Source organism: Xenopus tropicalis, chromosome 8 (genome assembly GCF_000004195.4).
Source record: "Xenopus tropicalis strain Nigerian chromosome 8, UCB_Xtro_10.0, whole genome shotgun sequence".
Taxonomy (NCBI): Eukaryota; Metazoa; Chordata; class Amphibia; order Anura; family Pipidae; genus Xenopus; species Xenopus tropicalis.
Window position 1 is genome coordinate 144,358,824 of NC_030684.2, and position 26,628 is coordinate 144,385,451.

General features: G+C 51.4%; 2 protein-coding genes across 6 annotated transcripts in view; both read right to left on the reverse strand.

Annotated features, from left to right (window-relative positions):
* Nucleotides 1-10,362, reverse strand: part of gatad2b (GATA zinc finger domain containing 2B) — a 29,524-nt gene extending 19,162 nt beyond the window's left edge. Inside the window, exon 1 of one of the 3 annotated variants that reach the window (XM_031890632.1) lies at nt 10,111-10,362. The gene's annotated coding sequence lies outside the window, so the exon portion shown is untranslated. Of the gene's footprint in view, nt 1-3,857; nt 3,928-4,370; nt 4,422-10,110 lie in introns of those variants that run through there. The other 2 variants (XM_031890633.1, XM_031890634.1) reach the window with 2 other exon arrangements.
* Nucleotides 10,363-16,824: 6,462 nt separating this feature from the next.
* Nucleotides 16,825-26,628, reverse strand: part of dennd4b (DENN/MADD domain containing 4B) — a 28,558-nt gene continuing 18,754 nt past the window's right edge. For 2 of the 3 annotated variants that reach the window (XM_031890963.1, XM_031890964.1), the window contains exons 19-29: nt 24,648-24,798; nt 23,952-24,134; nt 21,968-22,428; nt 21,359-21,475; nt 21,076-21,251; nt 20,079-20,238; nt 19,743-19,991; nt 18,832-18,931; nt 18,587-18,752; nt 18,433-18,497; nt 16,825-17,887 (exon numbers count right to left, since the gene is read on the reverse strand). In XM_031890963.1, the coding sequence (XP_031746823.1) occupies nt 17,742-17,887; nt 18,433-18,497; nt 18,587-18,752; nt 18,832-18,931; nt 19,743-19,991; nt 20,079-20,238; nt 21,076-21,251; nt 21,359-21,475; nt 21,968-22,428; nt 23,952-24,134; nt 24,648-24,798 (1,974 nt within the window). In that variant the 3' untranslated portion in view covers nt 16,825-17,741. The remainder of the gene's footprint in view (nt 17,888-18,432; nt 18,498-18,586; nt 18,753-18,831; nt 18,932-19,742; nt 19,992-20,078; nt 20,239-21,075; nt 21,252-21,358; nt 21,476-21,967; nt 22,429-23,951; nt 24,135-24,647; nt 24,799-26,628) is intronic. The other variant, XM_031890965.1, reaches the window with a different exon arrangement.

Below are 26,628 nucleotides of genomic sequence, written 5' to 3' on the forward strand. Positions count from 1 at the left end.
CCTGAACCTTCAGCCTCTCCTCAATATAGTGCTGCCTGCCAGTGACTCCTCACCTGAACCTTTAGCCTCTCCTCAATATATTGCTGCCTGCCAGTGACTCCTCACCTGAACCTTCAGCCTCTCCTCAATATATTGCTGCCTGCCAGTGACTCCTCACCTGAACCTTCAGCTTCTCCTCAATATATTGCTGCCTGCCAGTGACTCCTCACCTGAACCTTCAGCTTCTCCTCAATATATTGCTGCCTGCCAGTGACCCCTCACCTGAACCTTCAGCTTCTCCTCAATATATTGCTGCCTGCCAGTGATTCCTTACCTGAACCTTCAGCCTCTTCTCAATATATTGCTGCCTGCCAGTGACTCCTCACCTGAACCTTCAGCCTCTCCTCAATATATTGCTGCCTGCCAGTGACTCCTCACCTGAACCTTCAGCCTCTCCTCCAGCCTGCCAGTGACTCCTCACCTGAACCTTCAGCCTCTCCTCAATATATTGCTGCCTGCCAGTGACTCCTCACCTGAACCTTCAGCCTCTCCTCAATATATTGCTCCCTGCCAGTATGCTTTTTCAACTCATCTAAACCTTCAGCCTCCCTTAAGGAAATGCTGCCTGCCAGTGAGTTCCCCCTCTCATCTGAACTTTCAGACTCTCCTCAATGCACTGCTGCCTGCCATTATTCTTCACCTGAACCTTCAGCATCTCTTCAGTATATTGCTGCCTGCCAGTGAGTTACTCCTCTCACCTGAACCTTCAGCCTCTCCTCAATGCACTGCTGCCTGCCATTATTCTTCACCTGAACCTTCAGCTTCTCCTCAATATATTGCTGCCTGCCAGTGACTCCTCACCCGAACCTTCAGCCTCTCCTCAATATATTGCTGCCTGCCAGTGACTCCTCACCCGAACCTTCAGCCTCTCCTCCAGCCTGCCAGTGACTCCTCACCTGAACCTTCAGCCTCTCCTCAATATATTGCTGCCTGCCAGTGACTCCTCACCTGAACCTTCAGCCTCTCCTCAATATATTGCTGCCTGCCAGTGACCCCTCACCTGAACCTTCAGCTTCTCCTCAATATATTGCTGCCTGCCAGTGACTCCTCACCTGAACCTTCAGCCTCTCCTCAATATATTGCTGCCTGCCAGTGACTCCTCACCTGAACCTTCAGCCTCTCCTCAATATATTGCTGCCTGCCAGTGACTCCTCACCTGAACCTTCAGCCTCTCCTCCAGCCTGCCAGTGACTCCTCACCTGAACCTTCAGCCTCTCCTCCAGCCTGCCAGTGACTCCTCACCTGAACCTTCAGCCTCTCCTCAATATATTGCTGCCTGCCAGTGAGTTACTCCTCTCACCTGAACCTTCAGCCTCTCCTCAATATTTTGCTGCCTGCCAGTGACTCCTCACCTGAACCTTCAGCCTCTCCTCAATATATTGCTGCCTGCCAGTGACTCCTCACCCGAACCTTCAGCCTCTCCTCAATATATTGCTGCCTGCCAGTGACTCCACACCTGAACCTTCAGCCTCTCCTCAATATATTGCTGCCTGCCAGTGACTCCTCACCCGAACCTTCAGCCTCTCCTCCAGCCTGCCAGTGACTCCTCACCTGAACCTTCAGCCTCTCCTCAATATATTGCTGCCTGCCAGTGACTCTTCACCTGAACCTTCAGCCTCTCCTCAATATATTGCTGCCTGCCAGTGACTCCTCACCTGAACCTTCAGCTTCTCCTCAATATATTGCTGCCTGCCAGTGACTCCTCACCTGAACCTTCAGCCTCTCCTCAATATATTGCTGCGTGCCAGTGACTCCTCACCTGAACCTTCAGCTTCTCAATATATTGCTGCCTGCCAGTGACTCCTCACCTGAACCTTCAGCCTCTCCTCAATATATTGCTGCCTGCCAGTGACTCCTCACCTGAACCTTCACCCTCTCCTCAATATATTGCTGCCTGCCAGTGACTCTCACCTGAACCTTCAGCTTCTCCTCAATATATTGCTGCCTGCCAGTGACTCCTCACCTGAACCTTCAGCCTCTCCTCAATATATTGCTGCCTGCCAGTGACTCCTCACCTGAACCTTCAGCCTCTCCTCAATATATTGCTGCGTGCCAGTGACTCCTCACCTGAACCTTCAGCCTCTCCTCAATATATTGCTGCATGCCAGTGACTCCTCACCTGAACCTTCAGCCTCTCCTCAATATATTGCTGCCTGCCAGTGACTCCTCACCTGAACCTTCAGCCTCTCCTCAATATATTGCTGCCTGCCAGTGACTCCTCACCTGAACCTTCAGCTTCTCCTCAATATATTGCTGCCTGCCAGTGACTCCTCACCTGAACCTTCAGCCTCTCCTCAATATATTGCTGCCTGCCAGTGACTCCTCACCTGAACCTTCAGCCTCTCCTCAATATATTGCTGCGTGCCAGTGACTCCTCACCTGAACCTTCAGCCTCTCCTCAATATATTGCTGCCTGCCAGTATGCTTTTCAACTCATCTGAACCTTCAGCCTCCCTTAAGGAAATGCTGCCTGCCAAAGAGTCTCAATTGAACCTCACTGCTGCCTGCCAGCTACATCCAGCAAGGGGCCAGGTTAGCCAGCAGGGGGCCAGGTTAGCCAGCAGGGGGCCAGGTTAGCCAGCAGGGGGCCAGGTTAGCCAGCAAGGGGCCAGGTTAGCCAGCAAGGGGCCAGGTTAGCCAGCAAGGGGCCAGGTTAGCCAGCAAGGGGCCAGGTTAGCCAGGAGGGGGCCAGGTTAGCCAGGAGGGGGCCAGGTTAGCCAGGAGGGGGCCAGGTTAGCCAGCAGGGGGCCAGGTTAGCCAGCAAGGGGCCAGGTTAGCCAGCAAGGGGCCAGGTTAGCCAGCAAGGGGTCAGGTTAGCCAGCAAGGGGCCAGGTTATCCAGCAAGGGGTCAGGTTAGCCAGCAAGGGGCCAGGTTAGCCAGGAGGGGGCCAGGTTAGCCAGCAAGGGGCCAGGTTAGCCAGCAAGGGGCCAGGTTAGCCAGCAAGGGGCCAGGTTAGCCAGCAAGGGGCCAGGTTAGCCAGCAAGGGGCCAGGTTAGCCAGCAAGGGGCCAGGTTAGCCAGCAAGGGGCCAGGTTAGCCAGCAAGGGGCCAGGTTAGCCAAGAGGGGGCCAGGTTAGCCAGGAGGGGGCCAGGTTAGCCAGGAGGGGGCCAGGTTAGCCAGCAAGGGGCCAGGATAGCCAGGAGGGGGCCAGGTTAGTCAGGAGGGGGGCAGATTAGCCAGGAGGGGGCCAGGTTAGTCAGGAGGGGGGCAGATTAGCCAGGAAGGGGCCAGGTTAGCCAGCAAGGGGCCAGGTTAGCCAGCAAGGGGCCAGGTTAGCCAGCAAGGGGCCAGGTTAGCCAGCAAGGGGCCAGGTTAGCCAGGAAGGGGCCAGGTTAGCCAGGAGGGGGCCAGGTTAGCCAGTAAGGGGGCCAGGTTAGCCAGTAAGGGGGCCAGGTTAGCCAGGAGGGGGCCAGGTTAGCCAGGAGGGGGCCAGGCCAATAAAATGCTACAAATTCCATATCTACCCCCCCCCAACACTCAAACCTTCCACCTGTCAGTATGTAACCCCCCCAATCAGATTGCAAGCTTCGCAGAACAAGGCACACAATGCTGGGAACACAAGCCCAACGTGTAAGAATCAGGGGTGCCCGGCGGCGTTGCCAGCCCAGGGGGGGATCCACTGCACAAAGGAGAGGGGCCCCCCAATGCCCAGGCACCCCCACATGCGGCTCCTTCCCATACCCTGGGGTGCCAGGGCCGGCAGATAAACGAGGCAGGCGGCAATGGATGGGGGCACTGTGACTCCCCGCCCGGCTACTGAACCCCCCCACTAACCAGCCCAAACGCCACCGGGGGGGGGGAAACCTGCAGCATTTACCTGCCATTTGGTGGCTTCTCTTCCGTGGGGCCAGACAGCCCAAAAATCCCCCTCCTTTTCCCCCACACACAGTCGGGGGAGGGAGGGGGGGGAGGAAGAAAGGGAAGAAGGGGGGTCAACCTCCCCCCCCACCCCAGACCCTTCCGTCAGGTCTTGAATGACGCAGAGGCCTGGCCCGTATATAAATACATAGACGCAGGGGCCTGGGAAGCCCCCAGTACTACACACAGAGGGGGGGGGGACCGGCGTAGCTACAGACACCCATCAGCTGTTCAGCTCCATTCACAGAGAGAGAAGGAGGAAAGGGGGGGGGAAGGGGAGGAAGCAATTACCTCAAATACCCATCTATACCCCCCCCCGCCGCCGCCGCCACCGACTAACAAAAGAATCCCTCTGCCCTGGATACACGAGTGCCCCCCCACCATCACACTGTCCCCCCAACATGCCCCCCCCCACACTGGCATGGCGCGCCCCGACATATAACCCCCCATACACATTCCTAAGGATACTTACACAGGTCCTGCCGTCTGAGAGGAGAATGGGGGGTGGACTTGGGGGGGGTGAGGGGGGGGGCGGTGGGAATAGGGAAGAAAAAAAAAAAAAGAAAGGAAGAAAGGAGGAAAGAGAGAAAGAGGGAAGGAAGGGGGAAGTGAATTTAATTCAGATTGTGTGGGAGGGACAGACGGCGTGACACCCCCCCCCCCCAGCCCTGCGGGATTCCTGCCCCGACAGTGGGCATCACACTGACACTCAGCCAATCATAACCTTACACTCAGATTAAACAAAAGAGAGAGAAGAAAAAAAAAAAAAAGGGGGTTATGGGGTGGGGGGGGGGAGATACTTCTACCCATGATTCAAGGCGAAAATAAAAAAAAAAAGAGGGGGTTAACGATCTGGTTGCAGCTGGTTCCAAACCTCTGGACAGGGGATTAGCGTGGGTTTATTTGCATTTATGCCCCCGTCTGGTACCCCCCCTGGCGTAAATACCACCCCGTGGGGGCTGGAACGCTGCCAAACTTTCTGTTCTAAATGCCTCGGCCTCAGCACCCCCTACAGTTGCACCTAGTCAGCTTACTACCCCCCCCCCTCACAGGTAGGTCACACCTAATATCCACCCCCCGGCCCACCCCTCAGGAGACCTTTCCCCAAGTGCAGATACACACTGGGCCAGATGCAGTCATACAGAATCTTATTGGGCACCAGGGAGAACATACAGAGTCCATCAGATTATGCCCTAAGGAAGGTCCGTGTTGGTGGTTCTACAGAGGGTCAGTGGAGGAGGTTCTACAGAGGGTCAGTGGAGGAGGTTCTACAGAGGGTCAGTGGAGGAGGTTCTACAGAGGGTCAGTGGAGGAGGTTCTACAGAGGGTCAGTGGAGGAGGTTCTACAGAGGGTCAGGGGTGGTGGTTCTACAGAGGGTCAGTGGAGGAGGTTCTACAGAGGGTCAGTGGAGGAGGTTCTACAGAGGGTCAGTGGAGGAGGTTCTACAGAGGGTCAGTGGAGGAGGTTCTACAGAGGGTCAGGGGTGGTGGTTCTACAGAGGGTCAGGGGTGGTGGTTCTACAGAGGGTCAGTGGAAGAGGTTCTACAGAGGGTCAGGGGAGGAGGTTCCACAGAGGGTCAGTGGAGGAGGTTCCACAGAGGGTCAGTGGTGGCGCTTCTACAGAGGGTCAGTGGTGGCGCTTCTACAGAGGGTCAGTGGAGGAGGTTCTACAGAGGGTCAGTGGAGAAGGTACTACAGAGGGTCAGTGGAGAAGGTACTACAGAGGGTCAGTGGAGAAGATACTACAGAGGGTCAGTAGAGGAGGTTCTACAGAGGGTCAGTGGTGGCGGGTCTAAAAAGGGTCAGTGGAGGAGGTTCTACTGAGGGTCAGTGGAGGTCAGTGGAGGAGGTTCTACAGAGGGTCGGTGGAGGAGGTTCTACAGAGGGTCGGTGGAGGAGGTTCTACAGAGGGTCGTGGAGGAGGTTCTACAGAGGGTCGTGGAGGAGGTTCTACAGAGGGTCGTGGAGGAGGTACTGCAGAGGGTCAGTGGAGAAGGTACTGCAGAGGGTCAGTGGAGAAGGTACTGCAGAGGGTCAGTAGAGGAGGTTCTACAGAGGGTCGGTGGAGGAGGTTCTACAGAGGGTCGGTGGAAGAGGTTCTACAGAGGGTCGGTGGAGAAGGTACTGCAGAGGGTCAGTGGAGAAGGTACTGCAGAGGGTCAGTGGAGAAGGTACTGCAGAGGGTCAGTAGAGGAGGTTCTACAGAGGGTCAGTGGTGGCGGGTCTAAAAAGGGTCAGTGGTGGCGGGTCTAAAAAGGGTCAGTGGTGGCGGGTCTAAAAAGGGTCAGTGGTGGCAGGTCTAAAAAGGGTCAGTGGTGGCGAGTCTACAGAGGGTCAGTGGTGGCGGGTCTACAGAGGGTCAGTGGTGGCGGGTCTACAGAGGGTCAGTGGTGGCGGGTCTAAAAAGGGTCAGTGGTGGCGGGTCTAAAAAGGGTCAGTGGTGGCGAGTCTAAAAAGGGTCAGTGGTGGCGAGTCTAAAAAGGGTCAGTGGTGGCGGGTCTAAAAAGGGTCAGTGGTGGCGGGTCTAAAAAGGGTCAGTGGTGGCGGGTCTAAAAAGGGTCAGTGGTGGCGAGTCTAAAAAGGGTCAGTGGTGGCGAGTCTAAAAAGGGTCAGTGGTGGCGGGTCTAAAAAGGGTCAGTGGTGGCGGGTCTAAAAAGGGTCAGTGGTGGCGGGTCTAAAAAGGGTCAGTGGTAGCGGGTCTAAAAAGGGTCAGGGGTGGCGGGTCTAAAAAGGGTCAGTGGTGGCGGGTCTACAGAGGGTCAGTGGTGGCGGGTCTACAGAGGGTCAGTGGTGGCGGGTCTACAGAGGGTCAGTGGTGGCGGGTCTACAGAGGGTCAGTGGTGGCGGGTCTACAGAGGCTCAGTGGTGGCGGGTCTACAGAGGGTCAGTGGTGGCGGGTCTACAGAGGGTCGGTGGAGGAGGTTCTACAGAGGGTCAGTGGTGGAGATTCCACAGAGGTTCAGTGGTGGAGGTTCCACAGAGGGTCAGTGGTGGAGGTTCCACAGAGGGTCAGTGGTGGAGATTCCACAGAGGGTCAGTGGTGGAGATTCCACAGAGGGTCAGTGGAGGAGGTTCCACAGAGGGTCAGTGGAGGAGGTTCCACAGAGGGTCAGTGGAGGAGGTTCCACAGAGGGTCAGTGGAGGAGGTTCCACAGAGGGCCAGTGGAGGAGGTTCCACAGAGGGCCAGTGGAGGAGGTTCCACAGAGGGCCAGTGGAGGAGGTTCCACAGAGGGTCAGTGGTGGCGCTTCTACAGAGGGTCAGTGGAGGAGGTTCTACAGAGGGTCAGTGGAGGAGGTTCTACAGAGGGTCAGGGGAGGAGGTTCTACAGAGGGTCAGTGGAGAAGGTACTAAAGAGGGTCAGTGGAGAAGGTACTACAGAGGGTCAGTGGAGAAGGTACTACAGAGGGTCAGTGGAGGAGGTTCTACAGAGGGTCGGTGGAGGAGGTTCTACAGAGGGTCGGTGGAGGAGGTTCTACAGAGGGTTGGTGGAGAAGGTACTACAGAGGGTCAGTGGAGAAGATACTACAGAGGGTCAGTAGAGGAGGTTCTACAGAGGGTCAGTGGTGGCGGGTCTAAAAAGGGTCAGTGGTGGCGGGTCTAAAAAGGTTCAGTGGTGGCGGGTCTAAAAAGGGTCAATGCACAGGGATGACATTAGCAGGAGAGAGAGGCCCAATGTCAGGCGGGTGCTTTCAGGCGATTGGTTCCCCCACCCCCCACATGGGGCCAGACTTTCACTGGCAGAATAGGAACAACAAAGGGATACAGAGATATTGGGGGACCCCACAAGATGAAGGATAACATCATTTGGGGCCACTGGCACTTGAGAGAGAAGACCACATGGGGTTAATAGTCCCCCGGTACAGCTGGGGCCCTATGGGGGGTTGCACTGTAGGGGCCCAATAAATGGACACTGCACCCCTAAACCATTCCTCTGTGTGTAACTGTCGCCTGCCGATACCCCGGGGGCCCTACAGTGGGAGCCGTATGATTGGTCCCTGTAACCTGTACCCCCCAGTCTCAGGCTGAGTGTGAGTCTCACAGCGTTGCAGTTAAACGTACAGCCGATATCTGAAGAGTAAAACCCCCCCCAAACCCCCAGTTTCCCTCTCCTTCATTCTTTCCATTTCTTGCCCCAATCATCCCACCCCCCTTCCCTCCAATTTTACTTCCTGTCACCCCCTCTCTATTCCCACCCCCCTTCCCTCCAATTTTACTTCCTGTCACCCCCTCTCTATTCCCACCCCCCTTCCCTCCATCTTCCCTACTCTATTATCTCTTTTTACTATTGAGTTCCACCCCATCCCCTCCGTCCCCCCATCCCCTCCGTCCCCCCATCCTCTCCGTCCCCCCATCCTCTCCGTCCCCCCATCCCCTCCGTCCCCCCATCCCCTCCGTCACCCCATCCTCTCTCCCATCTTTTACTGTACTGTACCTCTCAGTCCCAGTATACCTCTCACCATCCTTATTTCCCATCTCCATCTTGCCCCTTTATCACCTTCTTTGACCCAAATTATCCCCCATCCCAGTTAATCTGCCATATTCCCCTTTCTTCTATTGGCTCACCCCGACGCTTCATCTCCCCTCGCCCTCAATCATCTCCATCATTCCAAGCCCTATATTAATCTCACCCATCTCCCCATCCACTTATATTAATTACCCCCCCCTTCTCTCTATCCCGCTCCATGTTCCCTGCCCTTACCCTCTCAAATCCCCTCCCTCCTCTCCATCATCCTCAATTACCCATGCCCTCTATCATTAACCCCTTCACTCTATCCCTCTCCATCATCCCAGCCCTGTTCTTCATCCCCCTTACTCACTCACATCCCCTCCCTCCTCTCTCTCATCCTTTCCTCTTCATTATCCCAGTCTCCTCTTTACTTCCCCTCCCTCTCTCACCCCCCCCCCATTCTCCATCTTCCCTTTCTCTCCATATTCCCAGCCCTGATCTTCCTCTCCCCTTACCCCATGCCTCCTCTCTATCATCCTTTCCCTTCCTCTCCATCATCCCAGTCCTTCTCTTCACTTCCCCTCACTCTGTTACTATCTCATCCCATCTCTCAATCTTTCCCTTTCTCTCCATGTTCCTGATCTTCCTCTCCCCTTACCCTCTCACATCCCCTCCCTCCTCTCTATCACCCCAATCCCTTTCCTCCCCATACCCTCTATCATTTCACCCCTTCCATCTCCATCACCCAAGCCCTTCTCCTCACTCACCCCTCCTTCTCCCCATGTTCCCAGCCCTGTTCCTATCTGCCCTTCCCTCTCCCATCCAATCCCTCCTCTCTATCATCCTTTTTCCTTCCTCTCCATTATCCCAGTCCTGCTCTTTACTTCCCCTCACATCCCCCCCTCCTCTCCATCATCCCAGTCCCCAGTTACCCATACCCCCTATCATTTCACCCCTTCTATCACCCCAGCCCTTTCCCTCACTCTGTTACTATCTCACCCCCCCATCTTCCCTTCTCCCCATGTTCCCAGCCCTGTTCCTATCTGCCCTTACCTACTCACATCTCATCCCTCCTCTCTATCATCCTTCCCTTCCTCTCCATCACCCCAGCCCCTCCCATCTATCATCCCATCCCTCCTCTCTATCACCCCAGCCCCTCCCATCTATCCTCCCAGCCCCTCCCATCTATCATCCCATCCCTCCTCTCCATCACCCCAGCCCCTCCCATCTATCATCCCATCCCTCCTCTCTATCACCCCAGCCCTTTCCCTCACTCTGTTATATCTATCTCACCCCCCCATGTTCCCAGCCCTGTTCCTATCTGCCCTTCCCTCTCCCATCCAATCCCTCCTCTCTATCATCCTTCCCTTCCTCTCCATCACCCCAGCCCCTCCCCTCTATCCCCCCAGCCCCTCCCCTCTATCCCCCATGACCCCTCCCCTTCTCTCTATCCTCCCTCCCCCTCTATGATTCCAGCCCCTCCTCCCCATCATCCCCACCCCTCCCTTATTCTGCCTCCTTTCTCTCCATCTCCCTCTCTCAGCCCCTGTCCCAATCCGCCTCTCAGCCGCCCCCATCATCCCCCCAGCAGCTACATGGGAGCCCCCCCGCCTGCCCGGGTCCCTCTATACTAAGAAGGCGAAAGATGAATTTCCGACCCCTCAGACTCCATTTCCGCAGCTCTCCTGCCTTCAGCCCCGATATGTGCCGCTCCATCCCGCTGCGGGTCCCCTCCCTTCAGGCCTGAGATCCCCGGTCTCACCTGAGCGAAGAGTCGGCTTGTGGGCTCCGTCCGGCGCCTCTCACTGCGGCAGCACCGGCCACACACAAACAATGACTCTGATTGGGCGAGAGCCAAAGCCCGGGGACCCGCCCAACAGGCGCAAGCACACAGCTGATTGGAGACTCCTGGCGCGGAATTGGAGTAAGAAGGCGGTTTTATGGCATTAACCAATAAAAGGTACAGATAAGACCGGCGCTGTTCTGATCGACGTGACAACTGCCCAATCAAGGAGCAAGACGATTTTTTCGTGCCCTGCGGTTTCCATTAGTTGTACGAACAGACAGACAGTAGTACGGACCAATAAAAACGCAGCTGTCTCCGATGCGTGGGTGGGCGCATTTGGTTTACTGGCCAGACAGTAAGAGAATGACAGTGGTGGGTGGGCTTAACAAGGAAAGTGACAGATATCTTTACCAATAAACGGTTTCGATATTCTAAGTGACACTTGTTACTACCAATCACAGAGTCAGTTCAACTACAATAACATCAACCCACCCAATAGACAGGGAACGCTGTGATTCCCCTGGTACTGCGGGGCCCTGTGAGAATTTTATTCTTATCTGACCCAGAACTCACTGTACCCCAATACTCACTGTACCCCTCCTATTCCTACTGTACCCCAATACTCACTGTACCCCTCCTATTCCTACTGTACCCCAATACTCACTGTACCCCTCCTATTCCTACTGCACCCCAATACTCACTGCACCCCAATACTCACTGTACCCCAATACTCACTGTACCCCTCCTATTCCTACTGTACCCCCAATACTCACTGTACCCCTCCTATTCCTACTGCACCCCAATACTCACTGCACCCCAATACTCACTGTACCCCAATACTCACTGTACCCCTCCTATTCCTACTGTACCCCCAATACTCACTGTACCCCTCCTATTCCTACTGTACCCCAATACTCACTGTACCCCAATACTCACTGTACCCCTCCTATTCCTACTGTACCCCCAATACTCACTGTACCCCTCCTATTCCTACTGTACCCCCCAATACTCACTGTACCCCTCCTATTCCTACTGCACCCCAATACTCACTGTACCCCAATACTCACTGTACCCCTCCTATTCCTACTGAACCCCAATACTCACTGTACCCCAATACTCACTGTACCCCTCCTATTCCTACTGAACCCCAATACTCACTGTACCCCTCCTATTCCTACTGTACCCCAATACTCACTGTACCCCTCCTATTCCTACTGTACCCCAATACTCACTGTACCCCTCCTATTCCTACTGTACCCCAATACTCACTGTACCCCTCCTATTCCTACTGTACCCCAATACTCACTGTACCCCTCCTATTCCTACTGCACCCCAATACTCACTGCACCCCAATACTCACTGTACCCCAATACTCACTGTACCCCTCCTATTCCTACTGTACCCCCAATACTCACTGTACCCCTCCTATTCCTACTGTACCCCAATACTCACTGTACCCCAATACTCACTGTACCCCTCCTATTCCTACTGTACCCCCAATACTCACTGTACCCCTCCTATTCCTACTGTACCCCCCAATACTCACTGTACCCCTCCTATTCCTACTGCACCCCAATACTCACTGTACCCCAATACTCACTGTACCCCTCCTATTCCTACTGAACCCCAATACTCACTGTACCCCAATACTCACTGTACCCCTCCTATTCCTACTGAACCCCAATACTCACTGTACCCCTCCTATTCCTACTGTACCCCAATACTCACTGTACCCCTCCTATTCCTACTGTACCCCAATACTCACTGTACCCCTCCTATTCCTACTGTACCCCAATACTCACTGTACCCCTCCTATTCCTACTGTACCCCAATACTCACTGTACCCCTCCTATTCCTACTGCACCCCAATACTCACTGTACCCCTCCTATTCCTACTGTACCCCCAATACTCACTGTACCCCTCCTATTCCTACTGTACCCCAATACTCACTGTACCCCTCCTATTCCTACTGTACCCCAATACTCACTGTACCCCTCCTATTCCTACTGTACCCCAATACTCACTGTACCCCTCCTATTCCTACTGTACCCCAATACTCACTGTACCCCTCCTATTCCTACTGTACCCCCAATACTCACTGTACCCCTCCTATTCCTACTGTACCCCAATACTCACTGTACCCCTCCTATTCCTACTGTACCCCAATACTCACTGTACCCCTCCTATTCCTACTGCACCCCAATACTCACTGTACCCCTCCTATTCCTACTGTACCCCAATACTCACTGTACCCCTCCTAATCTTACTGTACCCCCAATACTCACTGTACCCCTCCTATTCCTACTGCACCCCAATACTCACTGTACCCCTCCTATTCCTACTGTACCCCAATACTCACTGTACCCCTCCTATTCCTACTGTACCCCAATACTCACTGTACCCCTCCTATTCCTACTGTACCCCAATACTCACTGTACCCCTCCTATTCCTACTGTACCCCAATACTCACTGTACCCCTCCTATTCCTACTGTACCCCAATACTCACTGTACCCCTCCTATTCCTACTGTACCCCAATACTCACTGTACCCCTCCTATTCCTACTGTACCCCAATACTCACTGTACCCCTCCTATTCCTACTGTACCCCAATACTCACTGTACCCCTCCTATTCCTACTGTACCCCCAATACTCACTGTACCCCTCCTATTCCTACTGTACCCCCAATACTCACTGTACCCCTCCTATTCCTACTGTACCCCCAATACTCACTGTACCCCTCCTATTCCTACTGTACCCCAATACTCACTGTACCCCTCCTATTCCTACTGTACCCCCAATACTCACTGTACCCCAATACTCACTGTACCCCTCCTATTCCTACTGTACCCCAATACTCACTGTACCCCAATACTCACTGTACCCCAATACTCACTGTACCCCTCCTATTCCTACTGTACCCCCAATACTCACTGTACCCCTCCTATTCCTACTGTACCCCCCAATACTCACTGTACCCCTCCTATTCCTACTGTACCCCAACACTCACAGCATCCCTCTATTCCTACTGTACCCTAATACTCACTGTACCCCTCCTATTCCTACTGTACCCCAACACTCACAGCATCTTTATATTTCTATGGTACCCCCTCCTATTCCTTCTGCACCCCAATACTCACAGCATCCCTATATTCCTATGGTACCCCCTCCTATTCCTATTGTACCCTAATACTCACAGCATCCCCTTATTCCTACTGTACCCTAATACTCACAGCATCCCCTTATTCCTACTGTACCCTAATACTCACAGCATCCCTCTATTCCTACTGTACCCTAATACTCACAGCATCCCTCTATTCCTACTGTACCCTAATACTCACAGCATCCCCTTATTCCTACTGTACCCTAATACTCACAGCATCCCTCTATTCCTACTGTACCCTAATACTCACAGCATCCCTCTATTCCTACTGTACCCTAATACTCACAGCATCCCCTTATTCCTACTGTACCCTAATACTCACAGCATCCCTCTATTCCTACTGTACCCTAATACTCACAGCATCCCTCTATTCCTACTGTACCCTAATACTCACAGCATCCCCTTATTCCTACTGTACCCTAATACTCACAGCATCCCTCTATTCCTACTGTACCCTAATACTCACAGCATCCCTCTATTCCTACTGTACCCTAATACTCACAGCATCCCGATATTCCTATGGTACCCCTCCTATTCCTACTGTACCCCTCCTATTCCTACTGTACCCCAATACTCACAGCATCCCTCTATTCCTACTGTACACACTCACTGCAGCCCACTTATTCCTACTGTACCCCAATACCCCTCCCTTTTCCTACTGTACCCCAATAATCACAGCATCCTTCCTATTGTACGCGCTCACTGCACCCCTTCTATGCCCCAAGACTCGTTACACCCCTATTTTTACTGTACTTCAATATTCTCTGCACCCCCTATTCCTCCATACCTCTTATTCCTGCTATATCATTCATAGTCACTGCATCCCTTCTATTCCTACTGTACCCCAATATTCTCTCCACCCCTCTTATTCCTACTGTACCCCAATATTCTCTCCACCCCTCTTATTCCTACTGTACCCCAATATTCTCTCCACCCCTCTTATTCCTACTGTACCCCAATACTAACTGCACCCCTTCAATTCCTGCTGTACCCCAATACTAACTGCACCCACTATTCCTCCTGTGCCCCCTTCTTATTTCTACTGCACCTATATTTCTACCCCAATATTCCCAGCACCCCTCTATTCCTTGGGATAGAGTCTACCACTATACCTCAAGGAGCAGGCCTCCCATTATACCGCTAGAGTGTAAGCTCCTTGGGGCAGGGCCTCCCATTATACCGCTAGAGTGTAAGCTCCTTGGGGCAGGGCCTCCCATTATACCACTAGAGTGTAAGCTCCTTTGGGCAGGGCCTCCCATTATCCACTAGAGTGTAAGCTCCTTGGGACAGGGTCTCCCATTATACCACTAGAGTGTAAGCTCCTTGGGACAGGGTCTCCCATTATACCACTAGAGTGTAAGCTCCTTGGGACAGGGCCTCCCATTATACCACTAGAGTGTAAGCTCCTTGGGGCAGGGCCTCCCATTATACCACTAGAGTGTAAGCTCCTTGGGGCAGGGCCTCCCATTATACCACTAGAGTGTAAGCTCCTTGGGACAGGGTCTCCCATTATACCACTAGAGTGTAAGCTGCTTGGGACAGGGCCTCCCATTATACCGCTAGAGTGTAAGCTCCTTGGGGCAGGGCCTCCCATTATACCACTAGAGTGTAAGCTCCTTTGGGCAGGGCCTCCCATTATCCACTAGAGTGTAAGCTCCTTGGGACAGGGTCTCCCATTATACCACTAGAGTGTAAGCTCCTTGGGACAGGGTCTCCCATTATACCACTAGAGTGTAAGCTCCTTGGGACAGGGCCTCCCATTATACCACTAGAGTGTAAGCTCCTTGGGGCAGGGCCTCCCATTATACCACTAGAGTATAAGCTCCTTGGGGCAGGGCCTCCCATTATACCACTAGAGTGTAAGCTCCTTGGGACAGGGTCTCCCATTATACCGCTAGAGTGTAAGCTGCTTGGGACAGGGCCTCCCATTATACCGCTAGAGTGTAAGCTCCTTGGGGCAGGGCCTCCCATTATACCGCTAGAGTGTAAGCTCCTTGGGGCAGGGCCTCCCATTATACCGCTAGAGTGTAAGCTCCTTGGGGCAGGGCCTCCCATTATACCGCTAGAGTGTAAGCTCCTTGGGGCAGGGTCTCCCATTATACCACTAGAGTGTAAGCTCCTTGGGGCAGGGTCTCCCATTATACCACTAGAGTGTAAGCTCCTTGGGACAGGGTCTCCCATTATACCACTAGAGTGAAAGCTCCTTGGGACAGGGTCTCCCATTATACCACTAGAGTGTAAGCTCCTTGGGGCAGGGTTTCCCATTATACCACTAGAGTGTAAGCTCCTTGGGGCAGGGCCTCCCATTATACTGCTAGAGTGTAAGCTCCTTGGGACAGGGTCTCCCATTATACCACTAGAGTGTAAGTTCCTTGGGACAGGGTTTCCCATTATACCACTAGAGTGTTAGCTCCTTGGGACAGGGTCTCCCATTATACCACTAGAGTGTAAGCTCCTTGGGACAGGGTCTCCCATTATACCACTAGAGTGTTAGCTCCTTGGGACAGGGCCTCCCATTATACCACTAGAGTGTAAGCTCCTTGGGGCAGGGCCTCCCATTATACCACTAGAGTGTAAGCTCCTTGGGACAGGGCCTCCCATTATACCACTAGATTGTAAGCGCTTTGGGGCAGGGTCTCCCATTATACCACTAGAGTGTAAGCTCCTTGGGACAGGGTCTCCCATTATACCACTAGAGTGTAAGCTCCTTGGGACAGGGTCTCCCATTATACCACTAGAGTGTTAGCTCCTTGGGACAGGGCCTCCCATTATACCACTAGAGTGTAAGCTCCTTGGGACAGGGCCTCCCATTATACCGCTAGAGTGTAAGCTCCTTGGGACAGGGTCTCCCATTATACCACTAGAGTGTTAGCTCCTTGGGACAGGGCCTCCCATTATACCACTAGAGTGTAAGCTCCTTGGGACAGGGTCTCCCATTATACCACTAGAGTGTAAGCTCCTTGGGACAGGGCCTCCCATTATACCACTAGAGTGTAAGCTCCTTGGGACAGGGCCTCCCATTATACCACTAGAGTGTAAGCTCCTTGGGACAGGGCCTCCCATTATACCACTAGAATGCAAGCTCCTTGGGGCAGGGCCTCCCATTATACCACTAGAGTGTAAGCTCCTTGGGGCAGGGCCTCCCATTATACCACTAGAGTGTAAGCTCCTTGGGACAGGGCCTCCCATTATACCACTAGAGTGTAAGCTCCTTGGGACAGGGTCTCCCATTATACCACTAGAGTGTAAGCTCCTTGGGGCAGGGCCTCCCATTATACCACTAGAGTGTAAGCTCCTTGGGGCAGGACCTCCCATTATACCACTAGAGTGTAAGCTCCTTGGGACAGGGCCTCCCATTATACCACTAGAGTGTAAGCTCCTTGGGACAGGGACTCCCATTATACCACTAGAGTGTAAGCTCCTTGGGGCAGGACCTCCCATTATACCACTAGAGTGTAAGCTCCTTGGGACAGGGTCTCCCATTATACCACTAGAGTGTAAGCTCCTTGGGACAGTGAAACCGAGGATTTGAAACATATGAATCCTTTTATTTCCAGCAAATTCCAAAACAATAAAAAGCTTCGGAAAGCGAAGCTCCAATCATATTGCACTGAGCGCCAGGGAGGGACAGTTCTGCGGCACTTGCCCTGCCCCCTATGCAGTGGCACCTCCTCTTTGTGTTCGGCAAGCTAAGGGTTACAATTCCCTTTAATGGAAGATTGAGCAGCAAAATCTATGAAGGTGCCTGTGTGTGGGGCCGACTGTCCGTCCCTGGGGCTAAAGAGTAACGGGGTAACACTCTGGGGGGGTAAACAATACGGGGGGGGGGGTAAAATACTGGGACTGGGGAGAAACCAAATACAGAAGTTGAAATAAATAAAGGAACATTTACACGTTTGCTTAATACTGACAACATAAAACTGGGGCCGGTGAGTCTGACCCCGGGACAGTCCCATTTACAATAAAATAAAAACAACCCCCCTATAAAACCAAATGTGACAGCCAAGAAGATCACATGACCCACAGACGAGCCCAATCGCGTCGGGGACGCCCGGTTGGCTAATGGGTTCGGCTTTGGCAAGTGATGGCAGTAGTATGAACACTGGTCACGTGGCGGCTCGGGGGCCTTTGGAAGACACGCCCACGGCTCCATGTCTTCTGCTATTGGCCATTAGAGCTGCTGCCCCATTGGCCTACATCTATCCCAGCATGCACCAGTCTTCTCCTTCCTATGACTCCTGCTGCACGGCATAACTGGCATTTGATGACGAGCGGTCATGGAGGGAATGTGCACGTGGAGATGGGCGTTACCTATTTACACAGGAGGGCCAATCACAGTGATGCTCCTCAGCCCCATCTCTGGGCCCCTCCTACGCGGAGCAGAAGACTTTCTCCTGTGCATGTTGCAAACCCACTACCTGGTTCTGCTCGCAAAGAGCCACACTCAGCAATCCAGGGTGGCCCCAAAGGTTCTCCGACAGTCTAGCGCCTTGGGAGTGGGGAACTGGGCCCTTCTTCTTCTCAGTTCTTCCTTCCCCAATGAGCTGCTTAGCTTCTTGAAGGCCGTCTTGTATTTATTATCAAATGCACCTACAGGAGGGGCAAAAAGGAAAGTAAAAGGACCATCATAAGGTCTCACCTAGAGCTCTGGGTTCTACAGAGCAGATCCCCAGGGGGCAGAGAGAGACAGCGGTACCACTTTATAGATCCCTGGGTAAGGTCTCACCTAGAGCTCTGGGTTCTACAGAGCAGATCCCCAGGGGGCACAGAGAGACAGCGGTACCACTTTATAGATCCCTGGGTAAGGTCTCACCTAGAGCTCTGGGTTCTACAGAGCAGATCCCCAGGGGGCAGAGAGAGACAGCGGTACCACTTTATAGATCCCTGGGTAAGGTCTCACCTAGAGCTCTGGGTTCTACAGAGCAGATCCCCAGGGGGCACAGAGAGACAGCGGTACCACTTTATAGATCCCTGGGTAAGGTCTCACCTAGAGCTCTGGGTTCTACAGAGCAGATCCCCAGGGGGCAGAGAGAGACAGCGGTACCACTTTATAGATCCCTGGGTAAGGTCTCACCTAGAGCTCTGGGTTCTACAGAGCAGATCCCCAGGGGGCAGAGAGAGACAGCGGAACTCACCAATATCCATGTGATCCTTCCCGAGGGCAGCCAGTGTTAGGAGTAGCAGTTCCCGGTATATTCCCCTAGACAGAAAGACAAGCTCATTGGTCAGTGCGCTGGTGACATCACCTTTATACATTACTGGTGCATGATGGGAAGGAAATGGGGGTACCTCTGCATACTCTGGGGTGGGGAGGGCTGCTCCTGTAAGATTCCTATGATCAGGGAAATTGCTTTATGAACCTCGTTGAGGCCTACGAAATTCAAGATCTTCTCCAGAACTTCCAGGGTAAAGGGGTGGGCGTGGTTCCAGGAATGGAGGTGGGTGGGGAGGTTTCCTGAAGAAGAAGAACCAAAAGTCTGTAAATGGACCTGGTTGATTACAAGGGAAGAGCCTGGCAGAGCCAATGTCCTTACTGTTGAGTTTCCAGAGGACGTAGAGAGGAGGCCACCGCTCCGGGTCCTGCATTAACACGTCCCACAGAAGTCGCACCCTCACCTGCGGCACCTCCAGCACCTACAGATGGAGAGGGGGAGGAGTGACTTTCAGTTCAGACCCCGCCCACAGTATAATAAGCTCCAATGAGCAAACCTCCAGCAGAGACCACACCCACTGCTCCCGCCCCAAGTTGCTCGCCCTAGGAAGGGCAGAGGACTTACATAGATCAGCTTTGGAGGCACTATGAAGACTTCACCCATGGGTGGGACCTCACCATTGATAGGGGAAGGATTGGGAAAATGTCATCACCAATAGGCGGGGCACAGTATTAAGCACCAATGAGCAAACCTCCAGCAGAGACCACACCCACTGCTCCCGCCCCAAGTTGCCCGCCCTAGGAAGGGCAGAGGACTTACATAGATCAGCTTTGGAGGCACTATGAAGACTTCACCCATGGGTGGGACCTCACCATTGAAAGGTAGAAGGACTGGGAAAATGTCATCATCAATAGGTGGGGCACTGTGGTGTGCCACACAAGTGTGGGGGCACCAAATAAGGGCTGTGATTGGCTATTTGGTAGCCCCTATATGGACTTCTGGCCTGTAGAAGGCTCTGTTGGAGTAAAACTGGGTCTCGGAGCCTCCAAAACTTGCCTCCAAGCCAGAAATATTCATCAAATGAGGTGGTGAGCAACATGTTGCCCCCGAGCCACCAGTTAGGGTTCACTGATCTAAACTGTGCTGCAGATAAGGGTCTGAAGGGTAAAGAGAATACATTTTTAAGGAAACATCTACCTGGAATGGTGGAACCCCATGTTTTCATGTTGCTAGAGATGCCTTCAGACCTCCCATGTCCCACTCCCCTCCAGATCCAGATCCAAAGCACTGACCTGTGACTGCTGCCGGACGTGTTTGGAGGCCAACACCAGCTGAAGGAGGTTACTGGGCAGTGCCATACGCTTGAAGTACCACACAAGGTTCCAGTAGATGATTGGGTGGCTGTTGACCAGCTCTGGCTGGGAAAGGACATCTCCACCTTCATTCTCCAGTAGGCTCTCCAGCTCCTTGCGCAGAACCAGCGGGCAAAGGTAGGCCACCGTAACCACCTCGGAGCTCGCACTGGGCCCAGGCAGCTGTAACTGGAGGAGAGACCGGATCTAGGTACCTCGGAACTCGGGGGGGTAAAAGGCAACAGGGCAGGGGCAACAAGATGAAGAGTCTCTTACTTGGGTGTCGGTGTATCCATTGCACGGGGGGCGCACAGTCCCTTGGTCATCGAGCACCAAACACTGGAAGCGGTCGCTCAGCACTGGCCCCGCCCCCCCAGGGACTGGGGAGTCTCCATTTGTGGAAGGCTGGGGGGAGGCAGAGGAGTCCTTGGAAGCACTGATGAGAGACAGAGGGGACCGGTTAGAGAGGGGGGTGCTGAATGTGTTTGGGGTTTCTGTACAGAACTGGGGGTAAGTATCCTCAACGGGGTCTTGTTCTAAGCAACTTTGCAATTGGTCTTCATCTGTGTGGATTGTTACAGGGGTTTTTCACCTTTGAGTTAACGTTTAGTAGACCAATTTGCAATTGGTCTTCATTTTTTTATTATTTGTAGTTATTTAGTTTTCCGTTCAGCAGCTCTCCAGCTTGGAGTTTCAGCAGCTATTTGGTTGCTAGGGTCCAAGTTATCTTAGCAACCAGGGAGAGGTTTGGACGAGAGGCTGGTATATGAATAGGGGAGGGGCTGAATAGAAAGATAATGAATAAAAAGTAACAATAACAATAAAACTGGAGCCTCACAGAGCAATAGATTTTGGCTGCCGGGGTCAGATATACTGTTGCTAGGGCTCAAATTACCTTAGCAACCAGGGAGCTGTTTGAATGAGAGGCGGGTATATGAATAGGGGAGGGACTAAATAGAAAGATAAGGAATAAAAAGTAACAATAACAATAAAACTGGAGCCTCACAGAGCAATAGATTTTGGCTGCCGGGGTTAGTGACCCCCACAAATAAATAATGAAGACCAAATGAAAAGTTGCTTAGAATAGGCCATTCTAAAAGGTGAACCTCCCCTTTAATAATTAGCCTTCCCAGTCTGGATATTTCCAGCCTATGGGCTGTCAGGGGTCACTGACCCTGGAAACCCCGACTCCCTGGTTGCTAAGGTACTTATAGCGCAATCGATTTATATTCAAAACAATGAATGAAGACCAATTGCAATGGGGCTGTCCCACCTGTGCCGGCTCTGCAGGTCGGTGACCCTGACGTTCAGGAGGGGCACAAAGTATTTGCCGCAGAAGGTGCAGACGGTTTTCAGGTTGGAGTCATCGGAGGTCCAGCCGGCCATGATGTCCTCGTCGTATACCAGGGAGTGGCACACCGGGCACAGGGAGCAGCCGGACAGCATCACCTGCGGCAGGGGGTCACATGCTTAGGGAACCCAATACCCACAATGCACAGGGGCACATGCTATATCCCTGCTGCTGCCCCCTATAGGTCACGTGACGTGCAACGTACCTCTGCCGCCGGCGCTTCCTGCCCCCCGTCGGTCAGTCGGTCGGTGGATTTGTGTAGGGTGAAGCTGCAGACGGAGGTGTCGGACAAGTCCACTTCGCTTCCCAGAGAGACGGAGCTCTGAGAGAGGGGTAAAAGCAAGGGTCAGGGCAGTTGGGGCATCATGGGTGGGCTTTCCCAGCATGGGGGACATGCCGGGAACTAATTTAGTGGGAGCTCCCCTCCTCTATATAGATGGACTGCCCTAGCTCCAACCAATATGGTAGCATATGGTAGCCCCAAGCAATATAGTAGCCCCAGCCAATATGGTAGCCCCAAGCAATATGGTAGCCCCAAGCAATATGGTAGCCCCAAGCAATATGGTAGCCCCAAGCAATATGGTAAGCAATACGGTAGCCACAAGCAATATGGTAGCCCCAAGCAATACGGTAAGCAATACGGTAGCCACAAGCAATATGGTAGCCCCAAGCAATACGGTAAGCAATATGGTAGCCCCAACCAATATATATAATAGGTAAACCCAGGGGTCCAGCGGGTATGGGCCGGCCCACACATGACCATGACCAACCCATACCCCTATACCTCCCATTTCCTACACCAATGAGCACCCACCTTACTCACCTCGGAGGCCGTGGACTCTGGGCGCCCAATGCTTTCCTTGTAGCTCCTCCAGCTCTGATCCCCGGGGAAGCTGAGAGGGGACGGTTTTTCAGACATGGAGGACTTTTTGCGCAGTAACGTGACCCTTCCAGGCTTCCGGGCCGGGGAGAGAAGCTGCTGTATCTTGCCGGCCAAGCTGTGCCGTTTGCCGTTGGTACCGGTGGAGGAGGAGTCTCCCAGGTCTCTGGCCGGCCGGCAGGGCAAGGCCTCCGTGGAACTCTCCGTCATCAGGGCTTCCGAGTCTTCTGAAGTTACAGCCACGTCGCTGCCGGTGGCATCGGTCTGCAGACTGACGTTGGATAGGCTCCCGTTCTCCGAGGGGCCCAGGGCCAGGGGGGTCCCACACGGCCTCCTTAGCGACGGGCTTCCCTCTCCTCTTCTGCCCATCTTCATACCCTCCGCATCTTCCATCACTGGGAATACACACAGACCAACTGCAATATATGTCTCTTTAACCCTCACAAGCCCAGTCTGGAGGTAAGTACAGGTACGGGATCTCTTATCCGGAACCCATTATCCAGAAAGCTCCGAATTATGGAAAGCCTGTCTCCCATAGACTCCATTTTAATCTAATAATTCAGATTTTTAAAACTGATTCCCTTTTCTCTGTAATAATAAAACAGTACCTGTACTTGATCCCAACTAAGATATAATTACCCCTTATTGGGGGCAGAACAGCCCTATTGGGTTTATTTAATGGTTAAATGATTCCCTTTTCTCTGTAATAATAAAACAGTACCTGTACTTGATCCCAACTAAGATATAATTACCCCTTATTGGGGGCAGAACAGCCCTATTGGGTTTATTTCATGGTTAAATGATTCCCTTTTCTCTGTAATAATAAAACAGTACCTGTACTTGATCCCAACTAAGATATAATTACCCCTTATTGGGGCAGAACAGCCCTATTGGGTTTATTTAATGGTTAAATGATTCCCTTTTCTCTGTAATAATAAAACAGTACCTGTACTTGATCCCAACTAAGATATAATTACCCCTTATTGGGGCAGAACAGCCCTATTGGGTTTATTTCATGGTTAAATGATTCCCTTTTCTCTGTAATAATAAAACAGTACCTGTACTTGATCCCAACTAAGATATAATTACCCCTTATTGGGGCAGAACAGCCCTATTGGGTTTATTTAATGGTTAAATGATTCCCTTTTCTCTGTAATAATAAAACAGTACCTGTACTTGATCCCAACTAAGATATAATTACCCCTTATTGGGGCAGAACAGCCCTATTGGGTTTATTTCATGGTTAAATGATTCCCTTTTCTCTGTAATAATAAAACAGTACCTGTACTTGATCCCAACTAAGATATAATTACCCCTTATTGGGGCAGAACAGCCCTATTGGGTTTATTTAATGGTTAAATGATTCCCTTTTCTCTGTAATAATAAAACAGTACCTGTACTTGATCCCAACTAAGATATAATTACCCCTTATTGGGGGCAGAACAGCCCTATTGGGTTTATTTAATGGTTAAATGATTCCCTTTTCTCTGTAATAATAAAACAGTACCTGTACTTGATCCCAACTAAGATATAATTACCCCTTATTGGGGGCAGAACAGCCCTACTGGGTTTGATTAGCGGTTTATTGATTTTTTAGTAGACTTAAGGTATGGAGATCCAAATTATGGAAAGACCCCTTATCCGGAATATCCTTGGTCCCGAGCATTCTGGATAATGGGTCCTATACCTGTACTAACAATATGTGCCTGTTCATTGAATAGGGAAGAGATGGCGGGGGAGGGGGGTACACAGAGAAGGGGAGGCGGCAGAGAGGGGGTACATAGAGAAGGGGAGGAGCAGAGAGGGGGTACATAGAGAAGGGGAGGGGGCAGAGAGGGGGTACATAGAGAAGGAAGGGGCAGGGGGCACATATAACGGTCCCACTCCCCCCCAGGACTCAGGTCTTAGACAAACTCACTGTGCGCCAACGAGCTCTCCACCATGTCGCCATCACTCCCGGCGCCACTGACGCTCCAGCTCTTTACCAGTTTCCCGGCGCAGCTCTCATGGAATTCCCTGTGTGAGCTCCCCGCCCATGTAGCTTGGCGCAGGAGGCTCAGCCGCGGGGGCAGCTCAGAGGCGCAGTTCCTTGGCAAATGGCCTGAGAATTGAAGGGAAAAACTGTGACTGGCTGTTCCGACTCCTGAAACGATGTAGCAGAAACCAGTGAATTATCAGACCGGTCGGAAACTGGGAGACACTGGGAGGGACAGACAGGCGCTACTTTCACTAACTAATATGTTGCAGTCAATGCTGCACTGAGTCCTCTAGCAAAAGAAACACAGGATTTCTTGTCTCCTTTTGTGTAAACATGTTCCTGTGTGTCAGACTTCCTGCTCTCAGAAATATCCTTCAGGGCTCAGTTTGCTCGTCTTTCCCTGTCCCCCACCCATCAGAATTTGCTCCCCACCCATCAGAATTCGCTCCCCCTCCCTTCTCTGTGTAGTCTTAGCCATCATAAACTAGAGCTGCAGCAGGAAGCTACTGAGACCAAGCTAAAATGGCAGCTGCTATCTTAAACACTGGGAGCTTCTAGGGCTTTTATACCAAAATGGCTTTACTTCTCCTTTAAAACCTTCAGCCTCCCCCCGAAAGTACAAAGCCCGCTGCTCACTTTCAGTCTGGGAAAGGCTGAGTCCGGCCTGTCTCCTTTTCCGTTTGAGGGGCTGGCGGAACTGTGCGGCTCCCAGAACCACATTGCGCAGCTTGGCCCAGCGTAGGCGCCCGCTCTGACTGCTCGAGGGCCATTTGCTTTCCAATATGGCCTGTGAGAGAGAAGGAAACAATAATAATGTAATGTACGGTCGGGTCATTTCCCTATGGGACCAAACTGTAAATGATATCCTTATAAACGGTGCTTAGTGATGTCATCACTTATAACCGGAGCTTTGTGTCACATGACTCACTAAAACTTGTATATTATAATAAAGTACCCCCTGTTGTAAAATATAAGGGTATTAGAAGTCACCTCGGAGTTCTATGTCCTGTATAAAAGCACTCGGCCTTCAGCCTCAGGGGTACTTTATTCACTATATATTATAAGGAACTCCTCTGGGACTTATAATATCCCTATATGTTACAATAGGGGGTACTTTATTCACTATATATTATAAGGAACTCCTCTGTGCCTTATAATATCCCTATATGTTACAATAGGGGGTACTTTATTCACTATATATTATAAGGAACTCCTCGGGGGCTTATAATATCCCTATATGTTACAATAGGGGGCACTTTATTCACTATATATTATAAGGAACTCCTCGGGGACTTATAATATCCCTATATGTTACAATAGGGGGCACTTTATTCACTATATATTATAAGGAACTCCTCTGGGACTTATAATATCCCTATATGTTACAATAGGGGGTACTTTATTCACTATATATTATAAGGAACTCCTCGGGGACTTATAATATCCCTATATGTTACAATAGGGGGCACTTTATTCACTATATATTATAAGGAACTCCTCTGTGCCTTATAATATCCCTATATGTTACAATAGGGGGTACTTTATTCACTATATATTATAAGGAACTCCTCGGGGGCTTATAATATCCCTATATGTAACAATAGGGGGTACTTTATTCACTATATATAAGGAACTCCTCGGGGGCTTATAATATATAGTGAATAAAGTGCCCCCTATTGTAACATATAGGGATATTATAAGCCCCCGAGGAGTTCCTTATATATAGTGAATAAAGTACCCCCTATTGTTACATATAGGGATATTATAAGCCCCCGAGGAGTTCCTTATAATATATAGTGAATAAAGTACCCCCTATTGTAACATATAGGGATATTATAAGGAACTCCTCTGTGCCTTATAATATCCCTATATGTTACAATAGGGGGTACTTTATTCACTATATATTATAAGGAACTCCTCGGGGGCTTATAATATCCCTATATGTTACAATAGGGGGCACTTTATTCACTATATATTATAAGGAACTCCTCGGGGGCTTATAATATCCCTATATGTTACAATAGGGGGCACTTTATTCACTATATATTATAAGGAACTCCTCTGTGCCTTATAATATCCCTATATGTTACAATAGGGGGCACTTTATTCACTATATATTATAAGGAACTCCTCTGGGACTTATAATATCCCTATATGTTACAATAGGGGGTACTTTATTCACTATATATTATAAGGAACCCCTCGGGGGCTTATAATATCCCTATATGTTACAATAGGGGGCACTTTATTCACTATATATAAGGAACCCCTCGGGGGCTTATAATATCCCTATATGTTACAATAGGGGGCACTTTATTCACTATATATTATAAGGAACCCCTCGGGGACTTATAATATCCCTATATGTTACAATAGGGGGTACTTTATTCACTATATATTATAAGGAACTCCTCGGGGACTTATAATATCCCTATATGTTACAATAGGGGGTACTTTATTCACTATATATTATAAGGAACCCCTCGGGGACTTATAATATCCCTATATGTTACAATAGGGGGCACTTTATTCACTATATATTATAAGGAACTCCTCGGGGGCTTATAATATCCCTATATGTTACAATAGGGGGCACTTTATTCACTATATATAAGGA